We start from the raw sequence: 27,570 nt of genomic DNA on the forward strand, positions 1-27,570 counted from the left end.
TAAAAAAAAAACAAACCCCAACTTCTATTCCTATATAACTCTCCCTTTCCACATACCTTAACATAACACCCCACACTTGCTGCCTCCCCTTTTAGTTTTATTATGAAAGTAATAAAAGTATACAAGAATATATGTGACTTAATAATAATAATAAAATGAACACTCCCTGTGGTAGAAGCCCCCAGTTCTCTGCAGTATCTCTTCTTCTCTATTAAGAAACCCTCAAATGTGAACTGGATCCACGGCTACCTAGTCAAAACTACACTTCTCAGCCTCCTTGGCAGCTACGTGTGGCCATATGGCTAAGCCAGGCAATGGGACACATGCGGAAGTGATAAGTAAACTTCCTGGTCATATCATCAGAAACAAAGCTTCTCAGCCTTACCTGGGCAGGAAGCCAAGCCAGCAGTCCTGCCCAACTGTGGAGCCCCACCTAACCTGGGAGACTGACCATGGAGCACAGCAGCTTTACTGAATTCATTTATTCTAACAGTTCTTTGATGGAGTCCTTAGAGTTTTCTCTAGAAGATCATATCATCTGCGAGCAGGGATAATTTTGCTTCTTTTTTTCTGATTTGAATGCCTTTCATTTCTTTTTCTTGCCTAATTGCTCTGGCCAGGAGTTCCAGCACTACGTTGAACAGAATTGGTGAGAGTGGGCATCCTTGTCTTGTTTCTGATCTTAGAGGAAAAGCTTTCAAAATTTCATCGCTGAGTATTAGATTAGCTGTGGGCTTGTCATGTGTGGACTTTATTATGTCGAGATACATTCTTTCTATACCCAAATTGTTGAGAGTCTTTATTATGATGTTGAATTTTGTCAAATGCTTTTTCTGCATCTATTGAGATGATCGTATGATTTTTACCCTTCGTTCTGTTAATGTGATGTATCACACTGATTGATTTGTGTACATTGAAACATCCTTGCATCCCAGGGATAAATCCCAGTTGATCATGGTGTATGATTCTTTTAATGTGCTGTTGAATTGGTTTCTTAGCATTTTGAGATTTTTGCATCTATGTTCATCAGGGATATTGGCCAGTAATTTTCTTTTCTTGTAATGTCTATCTGGTTTTGGTATCAGAGTAATGCTGGTCTCGTAAAACGAGTTTGGAAGGGTTCTCTCCAACTTTTTGGAAGAGTTTGAGGATGACTGGCATTAATTCTTCTTTAACTGTTTGTTAGAATTCACTCATGAAGCTATCTGGTCCTGGACTTTTCTTTGTTGAGAGGTTTTTGATTACTGATTTAATCTCCTTTCTCATCATTGGTCTGTTCAGATTTTCTATTTCTTCATGATTCAGTCTTAGTAGGTTGTTTCAGGAATTTATTCATGTCTTCTAAGTTATCCAGTTTGTTGGTATATGATTGTGCATAGTAATCTCTTATGATCCTCTGTATTTCTGTTATCAGTTATAGTATCTCCTCTTTCATTTATAATTTTATTTATTTGAGTCCTCTTTCTTTTTGTCTGGGATAGTCTAGCTAAAGTTTTGTCTATTTGGCTTATCAATCAGTTTTATTGATTTTTCCCCCAATTGTTTTTCTGTTATTTCCTATTCTTTATTTCATTTATTTCTGGCCTAATCTTTATCATTTCCTTCCTTCTGCTATCTTTGGGCTTAGTTTATTCTTCTTTTTCTAATTCCTTGAGGTATAAAGGTAGGTTGTTTATTCAAGGTCTTTCTTTTTTCTTCATGTAAGCGTTTATCACTGTAAGCTTTCCTCATAGAACTGCCTTTGTGGCATCCCATAAGTTTTGGTATGCTGTGTTTCCATTTTCATTTGTTTCAAGATTTTTCGAATTTCCCTTTTGATCTTCTTTGACCCACTGGTTGTTCAGGGGTGTGTTGCTTAATTTCCACATATCTGTGAATTTTCCAAATTTTCTCTTGTCATTAATTTTTAGTTTCATACCATTTTGGTTTGAAAAGGTACTTAACATGATTTCACTCTTCTTTAATTTGTTAAGACTTGTTTTGTCACCTAACATATGATCTATCCTGAGAATGTGCTGTGCGCACTTAAGGAGAATGTATATTCTGCAGCTGTTGGATGGAATGCTCTACATACGTCTGTTAGGTCTCTAGTTGGGCAGGGCTGAGGTGTGAGTGGTGGGGGACTGCTGGCTGGGCTCTACGGTCAGGTGATCCTACTGGCTGGGCTCCCAGGGTAGGCAGGGCTGCTGGCTGGGTCACACAGTCAAATGGAGCCACCAGCTGGACTCTGCAGGTCCCTCTGGTCCGGTGGGGTCACTGTGTTCCCTAGCATGGTGCTGGTGCTGGTTGGACTCCATGATGGGGCCTGAGGCTCCACAACTGGGCAGGCTGCTGGTTGTGCACCCCTGATGAGTAAGGTCACTGGCCGGGATCCCTGGTCAGGCAGGGCCACCAGCTGTACCCTGCAGTCAGGTGGAGCTGCAGGCTGTGCTCTGTGGTTGAGGGGGGTTGCTCTCTGGACTCCCTAGTCAGGTAAGGTCACTGGGTATGTTCTGCTTTTAGGAGGGGTTGTTGGTTGGTTTCCTTGCTTGGGCAAAGCCAAAGGCTCTGCTCGGCAATCAAGTGGGGCCATAGGTTGGGCTCCACTTCTAGGGTTATAGGCTGGACTCCAAGGCCACCTGGGTCACTGTTCAGGCTCCCTGGTCAGGTGAGGCAAGAAGTTACATTTTATTTTCAATGATCATATTTTCTAGAAGCTCAATTCGGCTGTTTGTCAATTCTGTTGGGTTTTTTTTCTGGCCACACCACGTTGTTTGTGGGGTTTTAGTTCCCCGACCAGGGATCGAACCCAGGCCCTCAGCAGTGAGAGCACAGACCCCTAACCACTGGACCGCCAGGGAATTCCCCTGACTGTTCATTTTTGGTAAGCTCTTATTCCTTAGTTGTACCTTCAAAACGTGTATGTGTGTGAATACCCACATATACACCTACATACATATACACACACACATCACTTTATCCAAGAATTCCTATACATGCAGTATTTAGAAGTCTGATTCTGCTTATTGTTGTTTCTTCTCACTCTATTACTTATGTGATGTTTTTTCCTTGTGTTGGCCTACAATTTCTGATGTGGACCATTTTTAAAGTCTTTACTGAAGTTGACAATATTGCTTCTGTTTTATGTTTTGGTTTTTTGGCCGCGAGGCGTGTGGCATCTTAGCTCCCCTGGCCTACAACTTCTGACTGTACATTCACGTTCCTTAGAATTTCATGTCTGTGGGAAGACTTGAAGACTGAGTATTCGCATTTGCTTCTGCCAGGCATCTCGGGCCACTACCAAATCAAGATCATTCTAAGATAAATTACTTATTCTGGTTTCTTCAAGGTGCTTGGGTAATGTGAATTCTAACTCTAAATCCACATAAAGGTTGTACTGTGGTCCTGAATTTTCAAGGAATACCTTTTACCCTTCTACCCAGAATCAAGATTTCAACAGGAAAGTTTCCTTATGATGTCTCTGTGGAATATTTTTTTTGCCTCCTAGTTCATCCAACCAGGGTTTTACCTTTTGGGTCTCTAATCTGTACTTCTACTTCACAGAGGCCCCAGGCTTGGTCCCCTTACCTCTGTGAACAGCCTTTGTGTCTAGACTTCTGGACTTTAAATTGTAGGAAGAAAAATAAAGATGTTCATGACTGCTGACTAATAATATCTACTAAGGAAGAAAATATACTAAGATGTTTATTTTCTTCCTGTGCGATGGAAGGAAGGGGACAGGAGATCTTTCTGTTCTTGGCAAGATTGCAGAATCTATGAGAAAGAGTGCCATAACTCAATAATGATATAAATACAGATAATTAGAGGAAAGGAAACATGGTTTTCATAAGAGAATTCCTGTTAAATCAGCAATAACCCTAAAATGGCATTAAGCATGGAGAGAATGAGATACAAGAACCAGGAGAATAATAAATTTAAAACTTCCACAAGCCTCTAACAAAGTTCCATACTGAAGTCGTCTCTAAAAAAATATAATAAGTCAAATACACACACAAACACACACATACACACACAAACACATATATGGTCACTGCTGGCTCTGCTTTGGCAGGAAAATGCCAAGCTCATGAAGATTCATGACAGGGAAAAGTGTATGGTTCTGTGATTCAGCAGATGAGCAGCAGATGAGTTTCACTGGGGGCAAGTCCAGTTTAAGGCATCACTAAAACACAATGCAAAGTATAGCACATTAGAGGGTCCTAACTAGACAGCTCAGCAGCCCCTAGGTGCAGACCTCTCTCACCTAGACGCCTGCAACAATGCCCTCCCCCAGCCGACGTCCCCATCTCTGCTTCAGCCCCTGTGATCCATCTCCCAACTGCAATCAAGGTCATTTTAAAAAAATAACATATACATCTGACTGCATCACCCTATCTGCTTAAAATCCTCCAACAGCTCCTTATTGCTCCAGGGAAAGAAACAAGATGTCCTGAACACGGCCTACAGGGCCCTGCCTGCTGGCCCACCTCCTCTCCAGCCTCACTCCCCACCAGCACGCTCTGTTCAGCCCCCTCTGCACCCTGCAGTTTCCTTCATGTCACATTCCTCCCGCGACGGGCTATTCCATCTCCTGCGTCTTCACCTCACTCTTTTCCTCGTGAATGCCATTCGTGCTTCAGCTCTCACTCCCAACATCGCCCCCTCCGGAAGGCCCCACAGCCAGGCTTCTGTTCCGCATTCTCACAGCACCACCGTATTAGCTTCCCACGGCTACTGTGACACGTCACCACACACTTGGTGGCTTAAAACAACACAGTCATTCCCTTTTGGTTCTGAAGGCCAGAAGTCTGAAATCAGTTTTCACTGGAGCAGAGGTGGTCCCTTCCGGAGGCTCTGAGGGGAGAATAGTTTCCTCGCCTTTTTAAGCCCCTAGTGGCCGCCTGTCTTCCATGGCTCACGGCCCCCTCCCCCATCTTCATAGCACATCACACTCCAATCTCCGCTTCTGTTGTCACATGGCCTTCTCTCCTGATTCTGACCCTCCTGCCTCCCTCTTACAGGGACTCTAGGGACTATTACATCGGGTTTACATAGATAACACTGTATCATCTACTCATCTTAAGATCTTTAATCACATTTGCAAAGTCCCTGTTTGCCATATAATATTCACAGGGATTAGGACGTGGCGATATTTGGAGGAACCATTATTCAGCGTACCGCAACCATGCATCTTTCATTCAAAGCACTTATCACCATTAGTGATAATATAGCATGCACCATATTTAGTGTGCTCTATTTAGGTCATTATTCGATGAATACTCATCAGCTCCCTAGACTATCAACTCCACAAGGATAAGAACAGAGCCTGTTTTTCTTCATTACTGGATCCTCAGCACCTAGGCCATATTCAAGAAATATTTGTTGGATAAACAGACGGGTTATTACCCAATCACTAAAAACAATAATTAGGAAGGTAAAGTGGCAACAGGCTACAAGGAAATTTTCCTGTGAACTTCCATTATGGTTTTCACTTTGTGCAATAAATAAAAACCAAAAGGGAAAAAATTATAGTATTGAGTAAGCTCATGAAGAACTTCAACCAAAACAGATGTTTCTAAGTTGATTACTCACTTAGTATCCAAAAGCTGAAGCTGGTGGTTACTATCTCTGTGGGACATCTTCAGTTTGGTGCTTTGCTCGGATATCGACAAGTCCACTCTGTTCAAAAGCTGAGAAATCTGGAAAAGAAACTTTGCTTGTAAATGTCATATCCAACCTTTTCAGAGGTAATTTCAGAAAACATTAGTGAGCTGTATTCTAGTCAATGGCATTAAATTCAATCTAATTTCACAAATGCATTTAGGAGTCCACCTCATCTCTCCACTACCATTTTCTTTTATACACACCCATCAAAAATCAAGACCAGAGGAGTTCCCTGGTGGCCTAGTGGTTAGGATTCTGGGCTTTCACTGCCGTGGCCCAGGTTCATTCTCTGGTCAGGGAACTGAAATCCCACAAGCTGCGTGGCACAGCCAAAAAAAAATCAGACCAGTAGCACTGCCAAAATATTAATCATGCACTGAGCAGTTAACTACAGGTCTCTGATGAGCAAGCCTAGCTTCTGCCCAGGAGCACTACTTCCCCCTGCTGGCATAAAATGTAAGTCATTTTTACCTTGGAATTTCTACCATCAGTGTGGTTGCTAATCACAGAATGGAATTCTTATCACTTACAAATTCCATCAAGGTCCCAGATTTACCTCCGTATCAAGTTACCAGAATATATAATTTTTAAACTATAACCTCTCTCACTCCTTTCTCCCACTACCTATCCATTTCCCTTGTCTTTTTACTAAAATGTATTGAATAATATAAAACTAGCTCTTTATGAAATGCCTTTATGCAAAAATTCTGATGTTCAATGTTCCTTAATTCGGTATTCACGGAATAAGTATTTATCAGATCCGAAACAAAGAAAAATTATGTCTCTTTTATGGATTTCTATATGTTTTTTACTCGGTTTGGCTACTAGAAAGCTTAGTATTTCCTTAGCATCTCTTTTCTGATCTAATAATTCTGTCCTCACATTTCTTTAGAGAAAATTATTGGACTTATTTCATTTTATTCTTTTTTTTCAAGGTTTTATAGTAACTATTTTTTACATAAGTAGCTTTAGATCCTTATCAGAGGTAGCTAGCACACAAGTATGTTTAACCCAATAAATTGACTAGATACCCCATTTTATTGACCAGTCTCTCTTTATTTTTATTTTTATTTTTTAAAATTAATTAATTAATTTATTTTTGGCTGTGTTGGGTCTTCGTTTCTGTGCGAGGGCTTTCTCTAGTTGCGGCAAGCAGGGGCCACTCTTCATCGCGGTGCGCGGGCCTCTCACTATCGCAGCCTCTCTTGTTGCGGAGCACAGGCTCCAGACGCGCAGGCTCAGTAGTTGTGGCACACGGGCTTAGTTGCTCCGCGGCATGTAGGATCTTCCCAGACCAGGGCTTGAACCCATGTCCCCTGCATTGGCAGGCAGATTCTCAACCACTGAGCCACCAGGGAAGCCCGACCAGTCTCTCTTTAAATGAAGAATAGCGAGTAAGGCAGACACTGTAGGGAAAGTCCTAGAAGATAGGCCCCATTATGGCAAAGGGGAACTTCCAAGAAGCCAAAAAACAAACTGTGAAATGCCAAGAGTTTTGCTTTGAGAAATTAATCTGTGAATTGCAAGGTGGAGTACTCTGAAATTTATTAGCCAGTCTACTCTCTAGCTTCGTTTTAATCTTTTCCCACATACAAACTATGTGATGAGGTAGTCCATAAGACTCATGAATAAAGTATCTATTTCCTGAACCCCAACTGGGACGAGTGCCCTGTAAAACAATGCTTTGATCACTTACCTGTGTAAGAGGTAGTTTTGGAGATATAATTTAGAATTTTTGGAACATGTTAATTGTTTGAAGAACGAGGGGAAAGAATCTTTAAAATTAGGGTTGTACTGAAAAATCTTGGCATTTTGGTCACATACTTACAAAGGGCCACTCCAGTGAAACAGAAGGAGGAAGAAGAAAAGGGATGCTTTTACCATGTTTGTGCTGGGTGCCCTACCTAGTTTCTCAGGCAAGAAATAATCAACACCATGTTATTCTTCGATAAGAACAAATACTCACTTTCAAAAAGGTACCTGAAACAGGTCATACCTGTCCCTCTGCATCTTTGATTTTCGTTTCCAAGATCAGCTTGGCAGCTTGTTGCTCTTTGTTCAAGTGCTGGAGCCCCTCATAGGTCGTTTTGTGCTCAGCAGAGAGTCTGGCTATGCTGGCGTCACATCTATCCGGGCAAACGACAAAGATAATTCTTATCAAAGTCTTCAAACATGCGCTAAAGCTTCCTTACACACTATAAAGTTCATGACCCCACTCGAAGAAACCGCACTATGGATCGTGCCTTTTAACAGAGTTTTGAATGAATTCGGAGAGCTGCTCTCATTATGGTTTTTAAGTTAAACCACAGGGATGTTGCTTAATAAGACTAGAGATGTAACCATCAAAGCAACAAAGTCTTTACAATGCTCACGAGTACAAAACTGAACATGCCGTGAGAGCCCAATTACAAAAAAGCTTACACAGTGAGCCGGATGTGGTCTGTCGCTCTGTAGTACCACCTCCGCCCTCTCAGGTTCGGGGCCTCTTTGGATTTTGGAGGCAACTTCTACCACATTTGAAAGTACTATTCCTAACCTTCTACCAAAGCACCCGTAAGGCTGTATGCTTTGAGTGTGGTCCAGAGCAGAACGCTCTACAGCTGGCCCCAGCTGCTCTGCCCTTGAGCCTTACAACTTGGCAGTTCCAAAGATGCCCAAAGTATCTGTGGCAGATAAGCTGGGTTATGAAGCCTCTGTCAAACCCTAACAGCAGAGTCACAGAATGACCCCCTAAGAATTGAGAGCAAAGTCATGTCCTGTTCCAACACAATCATTCCTGCTTTGAGAAGGAGCAGCCAGCTTGCTACCGGGCTCCAGTAGAGACTGCATGCCTAAGCAGGGGTCACTGAGTGACCATGCAATCTGGGCAGCCCATCATGAACACCAAGCCATAGAGGTGGGCATACGGGCAGCACTCCGTCTTGGAGGGAAAGGGATATATAGACGTCAGGCTTAACAGTCCTAAAGGCATAAGTAAATTACAGGAGCCCAGACTCCTGTGGCCTCTATTCTTACTACTGCCACTTTCCTTCAACTCACATGGGATCAGATGAGCTTAAAATACAAATGTTTAAAGTACTCAACAATCAAAGATAGATTAACATCCATCAAGAGAACTCTAAGCTATTTTTAAAAAGCAGAGATGAAGAAAGAACAAGTGGTTAAGAGGAAAAAATGAGAAATCCTAGAAATAAGCTAAACAGTTTTCTTAATAGAGCTGACAAACATGACTGGACATGACTGAAGATAAAATCAGTGAATTAGAAGATAGTAGCAAGGAGCTCACTCAGAATGCAGCAAAGACAGACAGAGATTCAAAACATGAAAAAATAGTTAAGAAAGATGGAGGACAAGTAAGTCAAAGGGAGGTTGAGAAGTCCCAAAAGAAAAAATGGAGAGAATGGCAAAAAAGCAATATTTGAGGTGTGAGTGCTGACAACTTTCTAAGACTGAAAAAAGACATGCGTTTTAAAGTATTCAATGAATACAAAGTAGCGTAAGTAAAAATAAACAGAACATGGTGAAATTCAGATAACCCATGATAAAGATAAAAATTTTAAAAGCTACCAGAGACTAAAGACAAAATGACTTTTTTGACTGACTGTAAGACTGACAGCACACAATTGATATCAGAAGACAGTAGATATCAGAAGACAATAAATATCATAAGATGTTGGAGAAACAGCTTCTAAGGATTGAGCGGAAACAACCTATCATGCAAGAATAAGTACAAAATAAAGACAGTTTTAGACATACAAAGATTAAGAAATGTATCACCCACACAGCCATACTGAAAAAGTCATTAAATAATATACTTCAGTAAGAAGAAAAGAACACCCAGAGAGAAGGAGTAGGATGTAAGAAACAACAGTGAGCAAACTGAGAAAATTTTTGGAAAATTTATTGTTTTGTAGACTCTGAAGAAAGTAAGCTACCAGTTCAATTATTCCAAACTTCTTGAGCCCTTACTTGGTATTGAATCACATTTTCTCTAAGTTGAACAACTTGTTTAGGTTAATCATTTGGCTAAAATGCTATAGTCCTTTTTGGAAGTAACAGAAAAAAAAAAAGTATTAGGATAAAAAAATGTTTAATATTGACTAAAATATTTTTTAACATTTTAAAACACAATCTGACAAACTGCATATATGCACTTTCTAAATTTCAATGTTCATAATAAAATAGACACAAGGCAACAATTATGTCACTCTCCTTCTATACTGGAAATCTTTTTTAATGTTTAATGCTCAAGGCTGGCATTTGTACAATCATGCTATAACGCACACTGTAGGTGGAAAAGTATATTTTATAAGCTTTCTTGAGGGCAATTTGGCAGTATATACCCCAAATCTTGAAACACGAATATATTTCTATGTACCTTTCAATCTAGGTATTAACCCCAAAGAAACAAAAGTGTGAGCAAAGAAAAATCAAACTAATTAAATTCTGTATAAATTCCTTAAACAGTTTCCTGTTTTAGGATAAAACAAAAATCCTTTAAAACGCTCAGAAAGAGTTGGTCCCAACCCACTTACCTCCCTGCATCATCTCCTATATTCTGTCCCCTTTTTTCCTCTGCCCTCAGCCACACTGATTACACTTCAGGGCTTTGAACTTATGTCACTCCTTCCCACTCCAAGGCCTTGACGCAGGCTGTTCTCTCCGTCTGCAGTGTTCTTCACTGACCTTTTCACCTGCTTAGTTACTATTCATCCCTCAAGCTAAGCACACAAGTCACTTCCTTATGGAAGCCTTCCTGGAGCCCACAGAGTGGATCAGGTACAGCAAGTACACACTTTCAGGATGCCCCATATTTCTCTTTTACTGAACTTCTTATAATAAACATTTATTATTATTACTATTACTATTATCATGATTATCATTAATCTCTTAATCCTTGTTTCATGGCACGTTCTCATCATTAGTCCATGCATGGCTCACTTCATTCAGTTAATTATTTTTTAATAACTGTTCCTATTCTTTTTTTTTTTTTTTAAATGTATTTACTTTTGGTTGTGTTGGGTCTTCACTGCTGCACGCGGGCTTTCTCTAGTTGCAGTGAGTGGGGGCTACTCTTCGTTGCGGTGCACAGGCTTCTCATTGCGGTGGCTTCTCTTGTTGCAGAGCACGGGCTCTAGGTGCGCGGGCTTCAGAAGTTGTGGCACACGGGCTTAGTTGCTCCGCGGCATGTGGGATCTTCCCGGACCAGGGCTCGAACCCGTGTCCCCTGCATTGGCAGGCGGATTCTTAACCACTGCGCCACCAGGGAAGTCCAATAACTGCTCCTATTCTGAATCCTGTCACCATTCCCTTGTTCTCCTTTTAAGACTGTATTGCACACATACACACACATATGCATGTGTGTGTATATATACATACATATATATATTTCTTGAAAGTATGTTATGTGTGCATTAGTTGAATTCAACTTTTACAAAAGCCATTATGTCATATGTAATATTTTGATACTTATGGTTTTCACTTATTGCTAAGATTCGACTATATTGTTATAGCCACCGTAGTTGTTCATTTTAACTACAGAAAAACATTCTACTGTTTCTTACAATTTATTTGTCCATACTCCCACTGATGGGCACTTTGGGTTATTTTGGGATTTTGCTATTGTGAACAATGCTGCTATGAACATGCCCTCCTGTGGTACAAGCACAACCGTGTATGTCAGGCAGAAATTAATGGATCACAGACTATGGTGTATGTTCAACACTGGGAGGTAATATCAGACCCCACTAATTTATCCTCCTACTAGCAATGGGTAAGAGATCCTAGGCACCTACACCCTCTCTAATGCTTGGCATTTTCAGATATTTCAGATGCCAATCAACTGGGTGTAAAAAAGCATATATTGTTATGTTTTAAAATTTTCATTTCAACATTAACCAATGATGTTGAATCTCTTCACAGGTTTATTGGCCATATGTGTTTCTTCTTTGGTAAGATGTCAGTTCATGTCTCTTACCCATTGTTATATTGGGTTGTTTGCATTATTCTTATTAACTTGTATGAGGTCTTTATATATTCTTGACACTAACCTTTTACCATCCAATATCTTCCTCAATTTGTAACTTCTTATTTTCTTCTTTAAGAATGATGAGCAACATTTTAAATTTTAAAATAATCAAATCTATCAATGCCTTTTATAGCAAGAAGAAATCCTCTACTACCTAAAGGTCTAAAACAGGGGTCCCCAACCCCCGGGCCACAAACCAGTACTGGTCCATGGCCTGTTAGGAACCGGGCCGCACAGCAGGAGGTGAGTGGCAGGCAAGCGAGCGAAGCTTCATCTGTATTTACAGCCGCTCCGCATCGCTTGCATTACCGCCTGAGCTCCGCCTCCTGTCAGATCAGCAGCAGCATTAGATTCTCATAGGAGCGCGAACCCTACTGTGAACCGCACATGCGAGGGATCTAGGCTGTGCGCTCCTTATGAGAATCTAATGCCTGATGATCTGAGGTGGAGCTGAGGTGGCGATGTTAGGGCTGGGGAGCGGCTGCAAATACAGATTATCATTAGCAGAGGGTTTGACTACACAGGGACCATAATAAATCAACTGCTTGAAGACTCATATTCAAAACCCTATCAGTGAGTGGCAAGTGACAATTAAGCTGCATGTGGTGGCAGGCTTTATAGTGGCAAGTGAGTTGATGTACTTCAATTGTACAGCTGCATCTGGTGGCAGGCTTTAAATCAGAATCCAACACTTATTTTAGTCCACGCATGGCCCGCCCATTATTTTATTTACCACTTCCACCCACGCCTCTTTCCCCGCACTGCGCACTTATCTCAGTCACAGTTTTGGTAAGCCCACAAGCTAACCCTAGCCAAAACGAGTAACAAACAAACGCTGCTGGAGAGCTTCTTTGAAAAGACCCAATGATGAGACAGCAGAAGCCTCTAAGACTGCCAACAAAAAGAAAGCTGCATTTAAAAGAAAATACCAAGAGTCCTACTTAAATTATGGGTTCATTGCAACAGGTGATTCACATTCTCCAAGCCCGCTTTGTATAATACGTGGCAACCGGCTATCCAACAAAGGCACGAAACCTTCAAAACTGCTTCTCCACATGGAGACCAAGCACCCTGCATTAAAAGACAAGCCTCTGGAGTTTTTCAAAAGAAAAAAACATGAACACGAAGAACAGAAGCAATTATTGAAGGTCACCACTTCATCAAATGTGTCTGCACTGAGAGCATGAAATGTGTCTGCATTGCTAAAGCTAAGAAGCCCTTTACTATTGGTGCAGAGTTGATCCTGCCTGCCACTAAGGACATTTGTCGTGAACTTTTAGGAGAGGCTGCAGTTCAAAAGGTGGCACGTGTTCCTCTTTCGGCTAGCACCATAACTAGATGAATTGATGAAACAGCAGAGGATACTAAGGCACAACTGTTAGAGAGGATTAATGAGTCACCATGGTACGCAATCCAGGTTGACGAGTCTACCAAAGTTGACAACAAGGCAACAATGCTTGTTTTTGTGCGATACATTTTTCAGGAGGATGTGCATGAGGATATGTTATGTGCACTTTTGTTGCCAACCAACACCACAGCTGCAGAACTACTAGAGTCTCTGAATGATTACATATCAGGAAAACTGAACTGGTCATTTTGTGTCACTATATGCACAGACAGAGCAGCTGCCATGACTGGACAGCTTTCTGGTTTCACTACTCAGGTCAAAGAGGTCGCTTCTGAATGTGAGTCTACACACTGTGTCATCCAGAGAGAAATGCTGGCTAGCCGAAAAATGTCACCTGAACTTAACAACATTTTGCAGGATGTGATTAAAATTATCAACCACATTAAAGTACATGCCCTTAACTCACGTCTGTTCGCGCAGCTCTGTGAGGAGATGGACGTAGAGCACACACGTCTTCTCTTATACACAAAAGTGAGATGGCTTTCTAAAGGTAGATCACTGGCCAGAGTTTCTGAGTTACGAGAGCCGCTCCAGAGATTTTAGAAAAACAGTCACCAGTGGCAGCACCTTTCAGTGACACAGAATGGGTCACAAAACTTGCTTACTTGTGAGAAATATTCAACCTGCTCAGCGAACTCAATCTGTCACTTCAGGGGAGAACGACAACTGTGTTCCAGTCGGCAGATAAAGTGGCTGCATTCAAAGCCAAACTGGAATTAAGGGGGCGATGAGTGAACATTGGGATTTTTGACATGTTTCAAACATTAGCAGAGATTTTGAAAGAGACTGAGCCAGGACCTTCTTTCTCCCAGCTGGTGCATGATCACCTATCTCAGCTTTCAGAAGAGTTTGAGCATTACCTCCCAACCACAAAAGACCCCCAAACTGGGAAGGAATGGATCTGCGACCCATTTGTGAATAAGCCAGGTGAATCGACTTTGTCCGTGCTAGAAGAGGATCAACTTCTTGAGACTGCAAATGACGGTGGCCTTAAAAGTATGTCTGAGACAACGTCATATGTTCTGGATTAAGGTGAAGGTGGAATAGCCTGAGATTGCCACAAAAGCACTGAAAAAGCCTGCTTCCATTTCCAACATCCTGCAGACTTTTCTGCAGTGACAGCAACCAAAACAAGATTACGGAGTAGACTAGACATAAGCAACACACTTCGGGTGTCACTGTCTCCCATCATCCCCAGATGGGACCATCTAGTTGCAGGAAAACAAACTCAGGGCTCCCACTGATTCTGCATTATGGTGAGTTGTATAATTATTTCATTATACATTACAATGTAATAATAATAGAAATAAATTGCACAATAAATGTAATGCGCTTGAATCATCCCAAAACCATCCCTCCCCCGCCCCGGTCCATGGAAAAACTGTTTTCCACAAAACTGGTCCCTGGTGCCAAAAAGGTTGGAGACTGCTGGCCTAAAAGATATCCATCTATATATTTCTATTAAAAATTTTAAGTCTTATGTTTAGCATTTAAGTCCTTTACTCATCTGGAGTGAATTTTGTATCTGGTGTGAGGCAGGAAAAAAAGGATCTTTTTTGATATGGATAATAAATTTTCTAGCTCCATTTACAGAACAATCCCTCCTTTCTCCACTGATCTGCTGTGCCATCTATCACATATACCAAAGTCCCAGACATGTGTGGTTCAATTTCTGGACTTTCTATCCTATTCTATTGTTCAGTTTCCCTATCCCTAAGCCAACAACATACCATCTTAATTACTGTAGTTTCATAACAAGTCTTGCTATCATCTGGTAGGGCAATTCTCCCCTCCTTGGTCATCTTCAGAAGTGTCCTGGATATTTTTTACTCTAAACCCTGACATATAAACATTAGGATCATCTTATCAAGTTTCTCTGTAAAACTCTGAATTCTAATTGGAATTCCACTGATTCTAAAGATTAATTTGTGAAAACTGATACTTTTAAAGATATTAAGATTTCCTACCCTTGAATATAATACCCATTTCTATTTACTAATGTTTTCTTATTTCTTTTTCTTTTATAAATTTATTTATTTTATTTATTTATTTTTGGCTGTGTTGGGTCTTTGTTGCTGCACACAGGCTTTTTCTAGTTGTGGTGCGCAGGGGCTACTCTTCATTGTGGTGTGTAAGCTTCTCACTGCGGTAGCTTCTCTTGTTGCGGAGCACGGGCTCTAGGCGTGCAGGCTTCAGTAGTTGTGGCACGCAGGTTCAGTAGCTGTGGCGCACAGGCTTAGTTGCTCTGCGGCATGTGGAATCTTCCCAGACCAGGGATCGAACCTGTGTCCCCTGCCTTGTCAGGCGGATTCTCAACCACTGTGCCACCAGGGAAGCCCCTCTTATTATTTCTTAATCAAATTTTAAAAATTTTTCAAGAAGTCTTGAATAATTTTTGTTAGATCTATGCCTAGTTATTACACATTCTCTGATTTTATTTTAAATGGTATCTTCATTTTAAGTATGTTTGCTAGTTGTTTGCTATTGGTTTACAGTAAGGAAACTGACCTTTGTACATTGATATATATAGCCACCTTGCTAAATTTACATTAACAGATTAAGAAAGAAAAATTATCTGATGATTTGAACAGATGCAAAAAACATTTGAGAAAACTCAGTGCAAATTATAAAGATTCTTAGTACATTTGGAATGTAAGAAAACATGCTGAATCTGATAAACCCATGTTTGATTATCATCCAAAAATGGAAAACCTCTGGAGGTATTCTCATTAAAGTTGAAAACCAGAGAAAGATGCCCACTACCACAATTTCTACTTAACTGTATTGAAGATTTTAGCCTGTACAAGATGACAGGAAAAAGAGACTAAGGATATGAGGAACAGAAAAAGAAGAAATTAAATTGTCATTATTTGTAGATGATATCATTTCTACAGAACCCCCCCAAAATCTACAAATCAGAATCATAAGTGAAATAAAATAATTATTTTGCAATAATTCATTTAATGTCTCTCTCTCCTGATAGAAAGAATATAAGCTGCATTTAAGAAAGAAGGACAACTGCCTTTTTCATCACTAAAACCCTAGTGCCTAGCACATTGCCTTGCATGTAGTAGGGGCTCAATAAATATTTGCAAATGAATGACTCTAAGGAATAGTACTACGTACCATGCACTGTACAAGATACATGACATATATTAGTTCATTTACTCCTCACAAATCATCCCCACTCCACAAATGATGGTTAAAAACAACACCAAATACAGACCCTTCTTTTTAATTTTGAGTTAACAATTTTTAAGCAAAACATTATTTAAATCATATTTGGGGAAATCTGAGGTTTTAACATACCATGAAATACAAAAATACTATAGAAAGGCATTATTTTCCAATCCAAATAGAAGCTTATTGGCTAGAAACTGTCCGGTATCACTACATCAGACCAGTTCACCATCTTTACAAAGCTGTTCAAGGGACAGACTATGTTTGAAGAAGTTACTTGAAAAGGTCTCAGAATGATCCCAAAGCTCATGGCTCACAGATTTGCACTAGCTATAGCTTGGCTTCCATATTTTGTCTCACTTGGAAACACAAATACTACTACATAAATTTCCATTAAAACAGGAGTGGCTAAATACGTTCAAATATGGTACATACATAGAGCAGAACACTCTCTCTCCGATTAAAAAGTATGCCAGATCTGTGTGCATACCAGGAGGAGGCCCACAGTATATTGTTATGTAGAAACAAGTGGCAGAATAGCATGTAGAATACTTTGTAAAATTAAAATCCCACTGTTAGGTAATTATTACACTGCAAATCATTACATTACTGTAATGATATGTTATCTTATAATTATGTATGAGGAAAGTCTAAAAGGACAGATACTGAACTGTTAACATTAATTACCTCTAAGAAGTAAAACAGAGCTAGGAGCTGGTGAGCCTCCACTCTTCTACTTCATGTATTTCATAGTATTTCTGACTGTTTATCACAAGCATATACCGTTTCTGTTCCTTTATAAGTACAAGGGCAGGGTAGGCAGGGGTTGCAGGGTGGCATACCAAAACCTCCCATCAGGAAATATACACAGTGAAATCAACTGTGGTCTTCTTAGGTTAGTAACAATGTATTCTCAAATGTTTCAGGAAAAAATGTATTTTTGAAAGAATAATAGAGTAAGTTACTTGTAATAATGATAGAGTAAGTAAAATGCTAACAATTGGTAAATCTTTCAAGTTTTCTATAAGTTTAAAATCATTTCAAATATATATATATATATATATACATGAAAAAAGGATAAGCAATATTACTCTCTCAGCTAGTATTGAATCAAAGACATCATTCTTCTCTTTTCGAGAAACACACTCATAAAAGGCAGCCTCGGGGCTCGAAGATAGCTGCGTGTGTGACTCAGCTGCTTTAGTTAAACAAGAATTTGCAATGAATCTGACCAGTTGTCCTGTTTCATCCTGAAGTTATATTATAGATGAACCGATAATGCACTTATTGCAAATTTTCCCTTTTCGGGTCTTTGGGCAGCTGTTATCTCCCAGGTACAGTTCTTGGTTGTGGCCATCAGGTGGCAGAATGACTCTATCACTTGGCTACCTGATCAATGATGGCAGGGAGGTGGTCAGAAGTCCAGAACAGAGTCCCGAAGGTCTAGCAACAGACATGACTTGGGCCACCACGCTTAGGCAGATCTTCTCTTACAGCTTATGAGATGGTGGCATATGGCATTGAAAAGGCAATGACACTTAACATAATGCCTACGTCCACCTTAGTTTATCTCTTCACATTGGCATTTTATAATCTCTCAACCTTACACAGGTGAATACAGTACAATAAGATATTCTGAGAGAGAGACCACATTCACATAACATTCGTTATAGTAAATTGTTATAATTTTCTATTTTATTGTTAATCTCTTATTTTGCTTACTTTATAAATTAAACTTTACCATAGGGATGTATGTATAGGAAAAACCATAGTATATATAGGGTTCAGTGCTATCCCTGGTTTCAGGCATCTATTGGTTGTCTTGGAATGTATTCTCTTGGGACTACTGTATCATAATCTAAGCCTCCAACATGGGTGTTATCCATGGCCTAACAAAATATTGGCATTATCAAGAGGTTTCATGATATAAAAACACATCTTACAACTCTATCAACTTAAATTCCTAGATGCCCATCTCTGCATAACCACTGATAGAGTGCTTTGGGTTTTGGGGCTTTCTTTGTTTTGCTTTCTGCTAGTTATTAAATTGTAGTGAATGACATTCGTATGAAATATCTCTAGTTCCAGTTTGATTCTCTTTCAATCAACAGCAATAAAGCTAACGTAAATTGAAAAAAAAAAAGGCAATGACACTTAAAATATTAAGTTGCTCATCTTCCATATTATAATAATTATTATATATATAATTATTGTATGTATACATCATTAAGCCCTTAAGTGCTGGCAATAATTTAATTGAATCAGACTACATAGAAATTTACATCCCAGGACATTGTCAAAAACAGCAGAACAGGGGCTTCCCTGGTGGCGCAGTGGTTGAGAATCTGCCTGCCAATGCAGGGGACACGGGTTCGAGCCCTGGTCTGGGAAGATCCCACATGCCACAGAGCAACTAGGTCCGCGAGCCACAACTACTGAGCCTGCGCGTCTGGAGCCTGTGCTCCGCAACAAGAGAGGCCGTGATAGTGAAGAGGCCCGTGCACCGCGATGAAGAGTGGCCCCTGCTTCCCGCAACTAGAGGAAGCCCTCGCACAGAAACGAAGACCCAACACAGCCAAAAATAAATATTAAAAAATATAAATAAATAAATAAAAGATTACTATAAAAAAAAAACAGCAGAACATGACATATACACGCTATTATATATAAAAGAGATAACCAACAAGGACCTACTATATAGCACAGGGAATTATACTGAATATTTTGTAATACCCTATAAGGAAAAAAAATCTGAAAAAGAATATATATATATATATCTCACTGTATTGTACGCCTAAAACTAGCATGATATTGTAAATCAACTATTCATCAATTTTTTAAAAAGAATTATATTGGGGATACTAGGTTGTGTAACAGTACAATAAAAATAATTAAAAAGCATATGTTTGGAAAGAAGAAAAAAAGTAAGCAAACAGAAAAAAAAAAAAAGAAACAAAACAGTAGAGCGATCTGCCAGGAATTAGTGGAACCTAAGAATTGGATGTGACACCAACATAGGCAGGCAGCTATATAAGATATGAGGGGAAGAGATGGTCACAGAGAGCTTTGGTAAAACCATTATCATCACAGGCTGACTGCAGTGTCTGAGGACCGACATCAGTCCTAACATGAGAGGCTTCATATTGCAGGAGAAACAGACATGACTAAAATAGTCCAGCTAAGTCACTAACCAAACAAACAACAAAAACAAGCCCGAGGGCATCGGTATCCAGGATTGCTACAAAATACTACCTAAAACGTCCAGTTTTTTTTTGGCCGTGCCACATGGCATGCAGGATCTTAGTTCCCCGACCAGGGATCAAACCCGTGCCCCCTGCAGTGGAAGCACGAAGTCTTAATCACTGGACTGCCAGGGAAGCCCCAAACACCCAGTTTTTCTTTTCTTTTTTTTTAAACATCTTTATTGGAGTATAATTGCTTTACAATGGTGTGTTAGTTTCTGCTGTATAACAAAGTGGATCAGTTATACATATACCTATGTTCCCGTATCTCTTCCCTCTTGCGTCTCCCTCCCTCCCACCCTCCCTATCCCACCCCTCTAGGTGGTCACAAAGCACCGAGCTGATCTCCCTGTGCTATGCAGCTGCTTCCCACTAGCTATCTGTTTTACGTTTGGTAGTATATATATGTCCATGCCACTCTCTCACTTTGTCACAGCTTACCCTTCCCCCTCCCCGTATCCTCAAGTCCATTCTCTAGGAGGTCTGTGTCTTTATTCCCGTCTTGCCCCTAGGTTCTTCATGACCTTTTTTTTTTTCTTCTTAGATTCCATATATATGTGTTAGCATACGGTATTTGTTTTTCTCTTTCTGACTTACTTCACTCTGTAGGACAGACTCTAGGTCCATCCACCTCACTACAAGTAACTCAATTTCGTTTCTTTTTGTGGCTGAGTAATATTCCATTGTATATATGTGCCACATCTTCTTTATCCATTCATCTGCTGATGGACACTTAGGTTGCTTCCATGTCCTGGCTATTGTAAATAGAGCTGCAATGAACATTTTGGTACATGACTCTTTTTGAATTATGGTTTTCTCAGGGTATATGCCCAGTAGTGGGATTGCTGGGTCATATGGTAGTTCTATTTTTAGTTTTTTAAGGAACCTCCATACTGTTCTCCATAGTGGCTGTATCAATTTACATTCCCACCAACAGTGCAAGAGGGTTCCCTTTTCTCCACACCCTCTCCAGCATTTATTGTTTGCAGATTTTTCAAACATTCAGTTTTTAACAAAAGTTGTAAGACATACAAAGAAACAGGAAAATGTGAAATAGACATAGGGGAAAAAGCAGGCAAAAGAAACTGCCTGTGAGAGAGCACAGAGGTCAAATTTAAAAGACAAAAACTTCAAGGCAGCCATTATAAATATAGATGATTAAAGAAATAAAGGAAACTTGCTTTAAAAAGTAAAGGAAGAGATAATGACAATGTCTCATCAAGCAGAGAATACCAATAAAGAGACAGAATTTTTTTTTTTAAAGAACCAAGCAGACCCAATCAAGAACATAAAAAGAAAACCCTTAGAATGGGGGAAATTTTTTTCAAATCAGATATCTGACAAGACAATTGTATCTAGCCTATATAAAGAACTACTACAACTCAATAATTTAAAAAAAAAAAACCCTCAATTTGAGAAGGGGCAAAGGATCTGAATAAACAGTTCTCCAAAGAAGATATACAGATGACCAATAAGTACATTAAATGATGTTCACCACCTTTAGTTATTAGGGAAATGCAAATCAAAACCACAGCAAGATGCCACTTCACACCCACTAGCTTGGCTATAATCAAAAAGACATATAACACGTGTGGAAGAGGATGTGTACAAACCAGAGCCTCATACGCTGCTGCTGGCAACACAAAATGGTGCAGCCACTTTGGAAAACAGTCTGGCTGTCCTGTTCCTCAAAGGGTAAAATACAGAGTTACCATATTACTCAACAACTATGCTCCTAGGTATACACATCCAAGAGAAATGAAAACATATGACCATACAAACTTGTACGTGAATGTTCAAAATAGCATTATTTATAATGGCCAAAAAATTTCAACTTGATGATATCCAATTTATCTATTTTTTTCTTTACACCGGGACTTGCTTACCCTGAGGGAACTTGCACACCTGCCTCAGTATACAGGTATTTCTCCTCTAAGGCTCTGATACCATCCAAACAGACCTCATAGAGGAAAGTGGATGAAGCCACTGAGTCTTGGACAAATGAAGATGATAAGCCAAATAATGGACCAAATGTCTCGGTAGGAACAGGAAAGCTAAACTCTGAGCTCTGCGTTAGGGAGGGGTAGGAAACTCTCTGAGACAGTCCTGTTTAGGGTGTGTTCTGCTTAGTGGGGTAGGGGTGTCTGTCCCCTCCATAGAGAATTTGCCTTTGCCCTTTCCAGCTGGATCTCCAGGGAGGAATCAGGACCTGTTTCCTATCAATTACTTCACCAATGGATCCATGAACACTATAAGATAAAACCTGAAATAATATTGCAGCCTAGTAATTTAAGACTATCACTGTAAAAGTTCATACCCTTTCAACACCATGATATAATCAATGCAAGAAAACTAAAACTTTGCCAAGGAATTTTTATTTCACATGAGTTTGTTTCAACAAAGTCTCATTAGCGTTCCAGGAAAAAGATGAATATAGCCACAAAACAAAGCAAAAATATGTGGTGCTTCCAACGCGTTTTTTTTTTTTATTGTTTCGGAGTAAAAGCATTTGTTACAGAGAAAGAACAAGCTGGGTAGAGAAGTTAGTAAGAAACTGCAGAAGAAAAATGTAAAATTCCTGAAAGTATTTCAAAATTTTGTAATTAGAACCAGTATTATGAGGATAATTTCACTGCTGCTGCTCGTGAGATAATAATAGGTCCCATTTGCTCTATAGTCACTCCATCCCATGCACACACTAAGCCTCTTACATATATCGCCTCGCTTAATCTTCATCTGCAACTCAAGTGACCAGGAAAATTTCCAAAGTTCTCCTGAAGTTCCTACTCTGCCTTGTAGCTCTGAAGCTCCTCAACTCACAGTTCTGAGAGGTGTAACAGAGCTGGGGTTTCTTTTCAGCTGATCTCCACAGAAAAGATTCAAGTGTTTTCAGTCCAATTACAGTGATTTTTCCAAATCATTAATTCATCCAAACAAACATGTATTGAGTACCTACTGTTTTCCAGAGACTGTTCTATGCACTGAGGGCACAAAAATAAAAGATGCGGTACTCCACCCCAAGACAACAGAGAGACTCAATAGAACAGAGAGTGGGGTACCTGGGAAGACTTCCTGGAGGAGGCGACACTTAAGCTGAATTTTAAAGGCTGACTAGATGTTAGAAAAGAAGGGGAAAAGGCATGCTAGGTACAAGAACAGCATGTGCAAAGGCACAGATATAGGAGAGCATGGCCCATTCAGGGAACAGCAAGCAGTGGATTACTGCTGAAAGGTACAGTGAGAGGGTAGAGAGAGGTAAGGGGGTCAACGGGGTATCTCTCACCAAGGGCCATACTGAGACTGGAGTTCACCCAGATGAGGACAGAAAATCACACAAGAGTAGCACCAGGAGCCCTCTGCTGTGAGATAGATGTTCATCCAGTGGACCCAAATACACAGGCCCAATATTCAGGGCCCTTCATGTATTGTCTGCACAAATACCCCCTAACACCCCAAAGAGGCCTTGGATCCTGTGGGTCCCCTTTTCCCCCTCCCACCCTTTGCAGGCCACCTTCATTCTCGCTTCAGGATGATTTGAATCCTGTATTATCTCCACAGCTCCTGTGTACACTCGTGCTTGACCCTGAACAGCAACAGGGGGCAGAAGAGGCCTGCAAATGCTTTAGAGATTGTGCACTTCCAGCAAGCTCCCAGGTGACAGGGACGCTACTTACTGGTCCATGGGGCACCCTTTCAGTAGTGAGTGCCTAGAACAGTACTCTTCCTCCTACCTGAGGGGAAAGATTTCTTTTTCAAAGGTACAATCTACCATGGACCAATATTTTCAGAAAATAAAATAAAAATGAATGACGAGAAAAGTGAAATTTTAAAAAGACACACAAACTATACGTCCCAACTCTGTATTACTGGGCTCAGTAAACATAACATTAACCTAGCAAATTACTCAGGTCAACTGAGCCCTCCCCTCATCGACTCCTGCACACACAGCTCCAACTACAGAAGCACAAGAAATCAGGGCTGCTCAAAACAAGGTCTAACTGCCACCGCTACATTTTATGGGCAAAGGAGAGGATGTACTAGAAGAAGCAAAGGATTTGCTTTGGGGCTCCATGAATATATTCCCCACTAAAATGCAGTTGATGAAAAATCGCTCCTGATACATAGAGGCGCGAACATCTGACCACCTACCTGGCCACTCGTCCCCGGAGATCTCCCAGGCCGGAGAGCTGCCGCAACTCCAGAGTCTTTAAGGCAGAATTTGTTCCATAGCTAATGTTGTCCCGGGCGCGGATCTGCTCCTGGAGTACCTGAGCAACACACAAAAACACTAATGGAGTCATCCGGGAATTCACATGCTGCCACAGGAGCATTTTATGCTTCTGGCAAAAACAAGAATGTTCAACTCCTTTCAGAAGAGGCTCCTTTGTAATAGTCACCTGATATACACGGAGAACCAGGGGCTTAGAAGAGAGACCTCAGAGATGACACTTGGACCAAGGCCCTGCATTTACCAGTAAAAACACTGAGACTCAGGTGTCAGGTGACTTGATGGAGGTCCCGCTGCAGGAAGAGGCAAAGCTGAGACTAGAAGCCTGGACTCGTGGAGCACAGTTCAGAGGTCTTACCCCGCTCCAGGGTGCTTTTTAATAGTCATTGTTTTAAGCAAACGATCCCTAAATCTGGGAAATAATAAATCAAGAAAAAGGTGGTGGGGGGAAGAGGGGTATCAGACAAAGAGGTCCAAATTCCAGTCCCTCCAGCTGTGTGATCCTGGGAAAGTGTCTAAAGTTTTCTGAGCTTCCTTTTCCTCATCTGTTGATAGTAATGGTGATTATACTCTTAAGGCCACTTTATGGGAACATTACATAAGATAATGCATATAAAGCACTTAGCGCAATGCCTAGTACATGGTAAATACAGCAAATGCTAATGATTCTTTCTAGTACCTATTCGTAACAACATTTATACAGTACTGGAATGGTAGAATGTGTCTCAGAGAAAAGACATTAAATGAAAGCAGAACTACTGGAAGATCGAATGACCCAACACAAAAGCATGAACTCGTGGAGCAGCCATCCTGGGAAATCTGCAAAGGAATGATGGAGATGAAGAGGGCATCCGTGGTGTTTATTGAGCATGTCCTGGGAGGGGCCCAGGGCTGCGATACACGCTGACATGCACAAATCCACACAGCACCCTGTGAGGGAGGTACTCTCAGGACCCCTGTGTTATAGACCAGGAAGTGAGGCACCAACAGCTGAACTGATACACTCAACATCACCTGGGGAGCAAGTGGCTGGCTGGGACTGACCCAGGCGGCCTGGCTCGAGAATCCAAGCTCATAATCACGCTGCAATGCTGCCTGCCAAACCAGCAAAGAATCTGAGAAAGAAGCACTAAGGACAGACAGACAGATATGAAAACCCAAGTCCTAGGTTACAGGAGACCCCTCAAAAGCAAAAGCAAAAGTTTGCATCAGACGTTTCTTTGAACATTTCCTTATCCTTTTGCTCACCGCTTCCTTTCCCCCTCCCTCCTCCTCTCCCTGTATTCTGTCCTCCACACTCCCCTCACCCCATTACCACACTCTCTCCTTCTTTTTTTTTTTTTAATAAATGTATTTATTTATTTGGCCGCATTGGGTCTTTGTTGCTGCTCACAGGCTTTCTCTAGTTGCAGCGAGCTGGGGCTACTCTTCGTTGCAGTACGCAGGCCACTGTGTGGTTGCTTCTCACCAACAGTGTGGTGGCTTCTCTTGTTGTGGAGCACAGGCTCTAGGTGCGCGGCTTTCAGTAGTTGTGGCACACAGGCTCAGTAGTTGTGGCGCACGGACTTAGTTGCTCCACGGCATGTGGGACCTTCCCAGACCAGGGCTTGAACCCATGTCCCCTGCACTGGCAGGTGGATTCTTAACCACTGTGCCACCAGGGAAGTCCCTCCTTCTTTTCAAAGAGAAAGCTTTTGATTTCTCGTATCGTTTCCCTTTCAGCCACTTTTTTAAAATTTCCAATTTGCCTGATGTCAACTTGAGTATTTATTCTCTTTTGCTTTCTTTGTTTTGTTTTTTGTTGTTGTTGTTATTTTAAAAGATGAGTACCAAGTTCCTTTATTTTAACTATTTCTTCCTTAACAATGAAGACATTTTCCTTTTAGTACAGTATTTTCTGTGTCCACGGGTTGTGTATGAAGTGTTTTCTTTTTTATTGTTTTAATTTCAGTTTTGAATTCCTCTTTGGTCTAAGGGTATCTAGGTATCTAAAGATTACTTAGAATTGTATTTCTTCATTTTCAAGGAGTTTTTTTCTATCATTTTTACTATTTATTTCTAATTGTACTGGCTTATGATCAAAAATATGATCTGTAATGTATTTAATTTTTTGAATGTATTGTGGTTTGCTTTGTGGCACATGACTGATTTTTCAAAAGTTTCATGCAAAAAACTATTCAAGGAACAAAAGGTTCAATACTGCATATTAGATTGAGTTTGCTGACTTATTTATTTATTTTTGTCTACTAGATCACTCCAACTATGAAAGAGGTGTTATGAATTCTTACACTGTAAGATACTTTCAGCAAAGTCTCCTTACATTTTTTTTTTTTTAACATTTTATTTATTTATTTATTTATGGCTGTGTTGGGTCTTCATTTCTGTACGAGGGCTTTCTCTAGTTGTGGCAAGCGGGGGCCACTCTTCATCACGGTGCGCGGGCCTCTCATTATCGCTGCCTCTCCCGTTGTAGAGCACAGGCTCCAGACGCGCAGGCTCAGTAATTGTGGCTCACGGGCCTAGTTGCTCCGCAGCATGTGGGATCTTCCCAGACCAGGGCTCGAACCCGTGACCCCTACATTGGCAGGCAGATTCTCAACCACTGCGCCACCAGGGAAGCCCCTCCTTACATTTTTAATGCTGTTTACTTTACATATTTAGCTGCCATTTTATTTGGACATACAGATTTATGTATGATCAAAGTGGCCATAGCCATTATATAATAACCTTTTTTATCTGATTTAGTGCTTGTAATATTAAGTTTCATCTTACCTAATATTAACATTGCTACTATACTTTATAAATATTAAAGCAAATATCTGCTTGGTCTAACTATATACCAGACACTGTTCTAAGTGCTATAGGTATGTTAACTGGTTTAATTCTCACAAAACGCTATGAAGGAGGGACTATTATTATCCCCATTTCACAGGTGGTGAAATCTCTAAGTGATCAAGTAACTTGTCCAAAGCCACAGTCAATACCTGAGGGAGCTGGGATTTGCACCAGGAGCTTGGCTCCACAGACTGGGTTCTCAATCATGACATTATGCTGCCTTATATTTTCATTCATCCTTCCATCTCACTTTCTTTTTTTAAAATTTTATTGAAGTGTTGTTGATTTACAATGTTGTGTTAGGGCTTCCCTGGTGGCGCAGTGGTTGAGAATCTGCCTGCCAATGAGGGGGACACAGGTTCGAGCCCTGGTCTGGGAAGATCCCACATGCCGCGGAGCAGCTGGGCCCGTGAGCCACAACTACTGAGCCTGCGCGTCTGGAGCCTGTGCTCCGCAACAGGAGGGGCCACGATGGTGAGAGGCCCGCGCACCGCGATGAAGAGTGGCCCCCGCTTGCCGCAACTAGAGAAAGCCCTCGCACAGAAACGAAGACCCAACACAGCCATAAATCAATCAATCAATCAATCAATCAATCAAATGTAGCATTTCAGTTAGCTAATCTACGAAAACACCTTTAAAAAAAAATGTTGTGTTAATTTCTTCTGTGCAGCAAAGTGACTCAGTTATACATTATATATATCTATATACGTATCTATAGATATATATATATATTCTTTATATATAGATATATATATATATTCTTTTTCATATTCTTTCCCATTATGGTTTGTCACAGAATACTGAATATAGTTCCCTGTGCTACACAGTAGGACCTTGTTGTTACATCTCACTTTAGATTTACAATTTACGGTGCTTTTTGTTGTTGTTTCCTTTCTCCTTTTCCCTATTTTGACTGGTTTAATCAGCTTACCGTTCATTGCCTTTTCTCCCCTTGTTAACTGGGGAATGTTCTGGCCATTGCTAGTCCATGAACGGCTACCCCCCC

General features: G+C 40.6%; 1 protein-coding gene across 4 annotated transcripts in view; it reads right to left on the reverse strand.

The window, feature by feature from the left end:
- Positions 1-27,570, reverse strand: part of FAM81A (family with sequence similarity 81 member A) — a 78,565-nt gene that overhangs the window by 8,115 nt on the left and 42,880 nt on the right. For all 4 annotated transcript variants that reach the window (XM_059913158.1, XM_059913159.1, XM_059913162.1 and 1 more), the window contains 3 exons: positions 23,651-23,769; positions 7,640-7,769; positions 5,572-5,678 (listed from right to left, as the gene is read on the reverse strand). In XM_059913158.1, the coding sequence (XP_059769141.1) occupies positions 5,572-5,678; positions 7,640-7,769; positions 23,651-23,769 (356 nt within the window). The remainder of the gene's footprint in view (positions 1-5,571; positions 5,679-7,639; positions 7,770-23,650; positions 23,770-27,570) is intronic.

Source organism: Balaenoptera ricei, chromosome 2 (assembly GCF_028023285.1).
Source record: "Balaenoptera ricei isolate mBalRic1 chromosome 2, mBalRic1.hap2, whole genome shotgun sequence".
NCBI classification, from domain to species: Eukaryota; Metazoa; Chordata; class Mammalia; order Artiodactyla; family Balaenopteridae; genus Balaenoptera; species Balaenoptera ricei.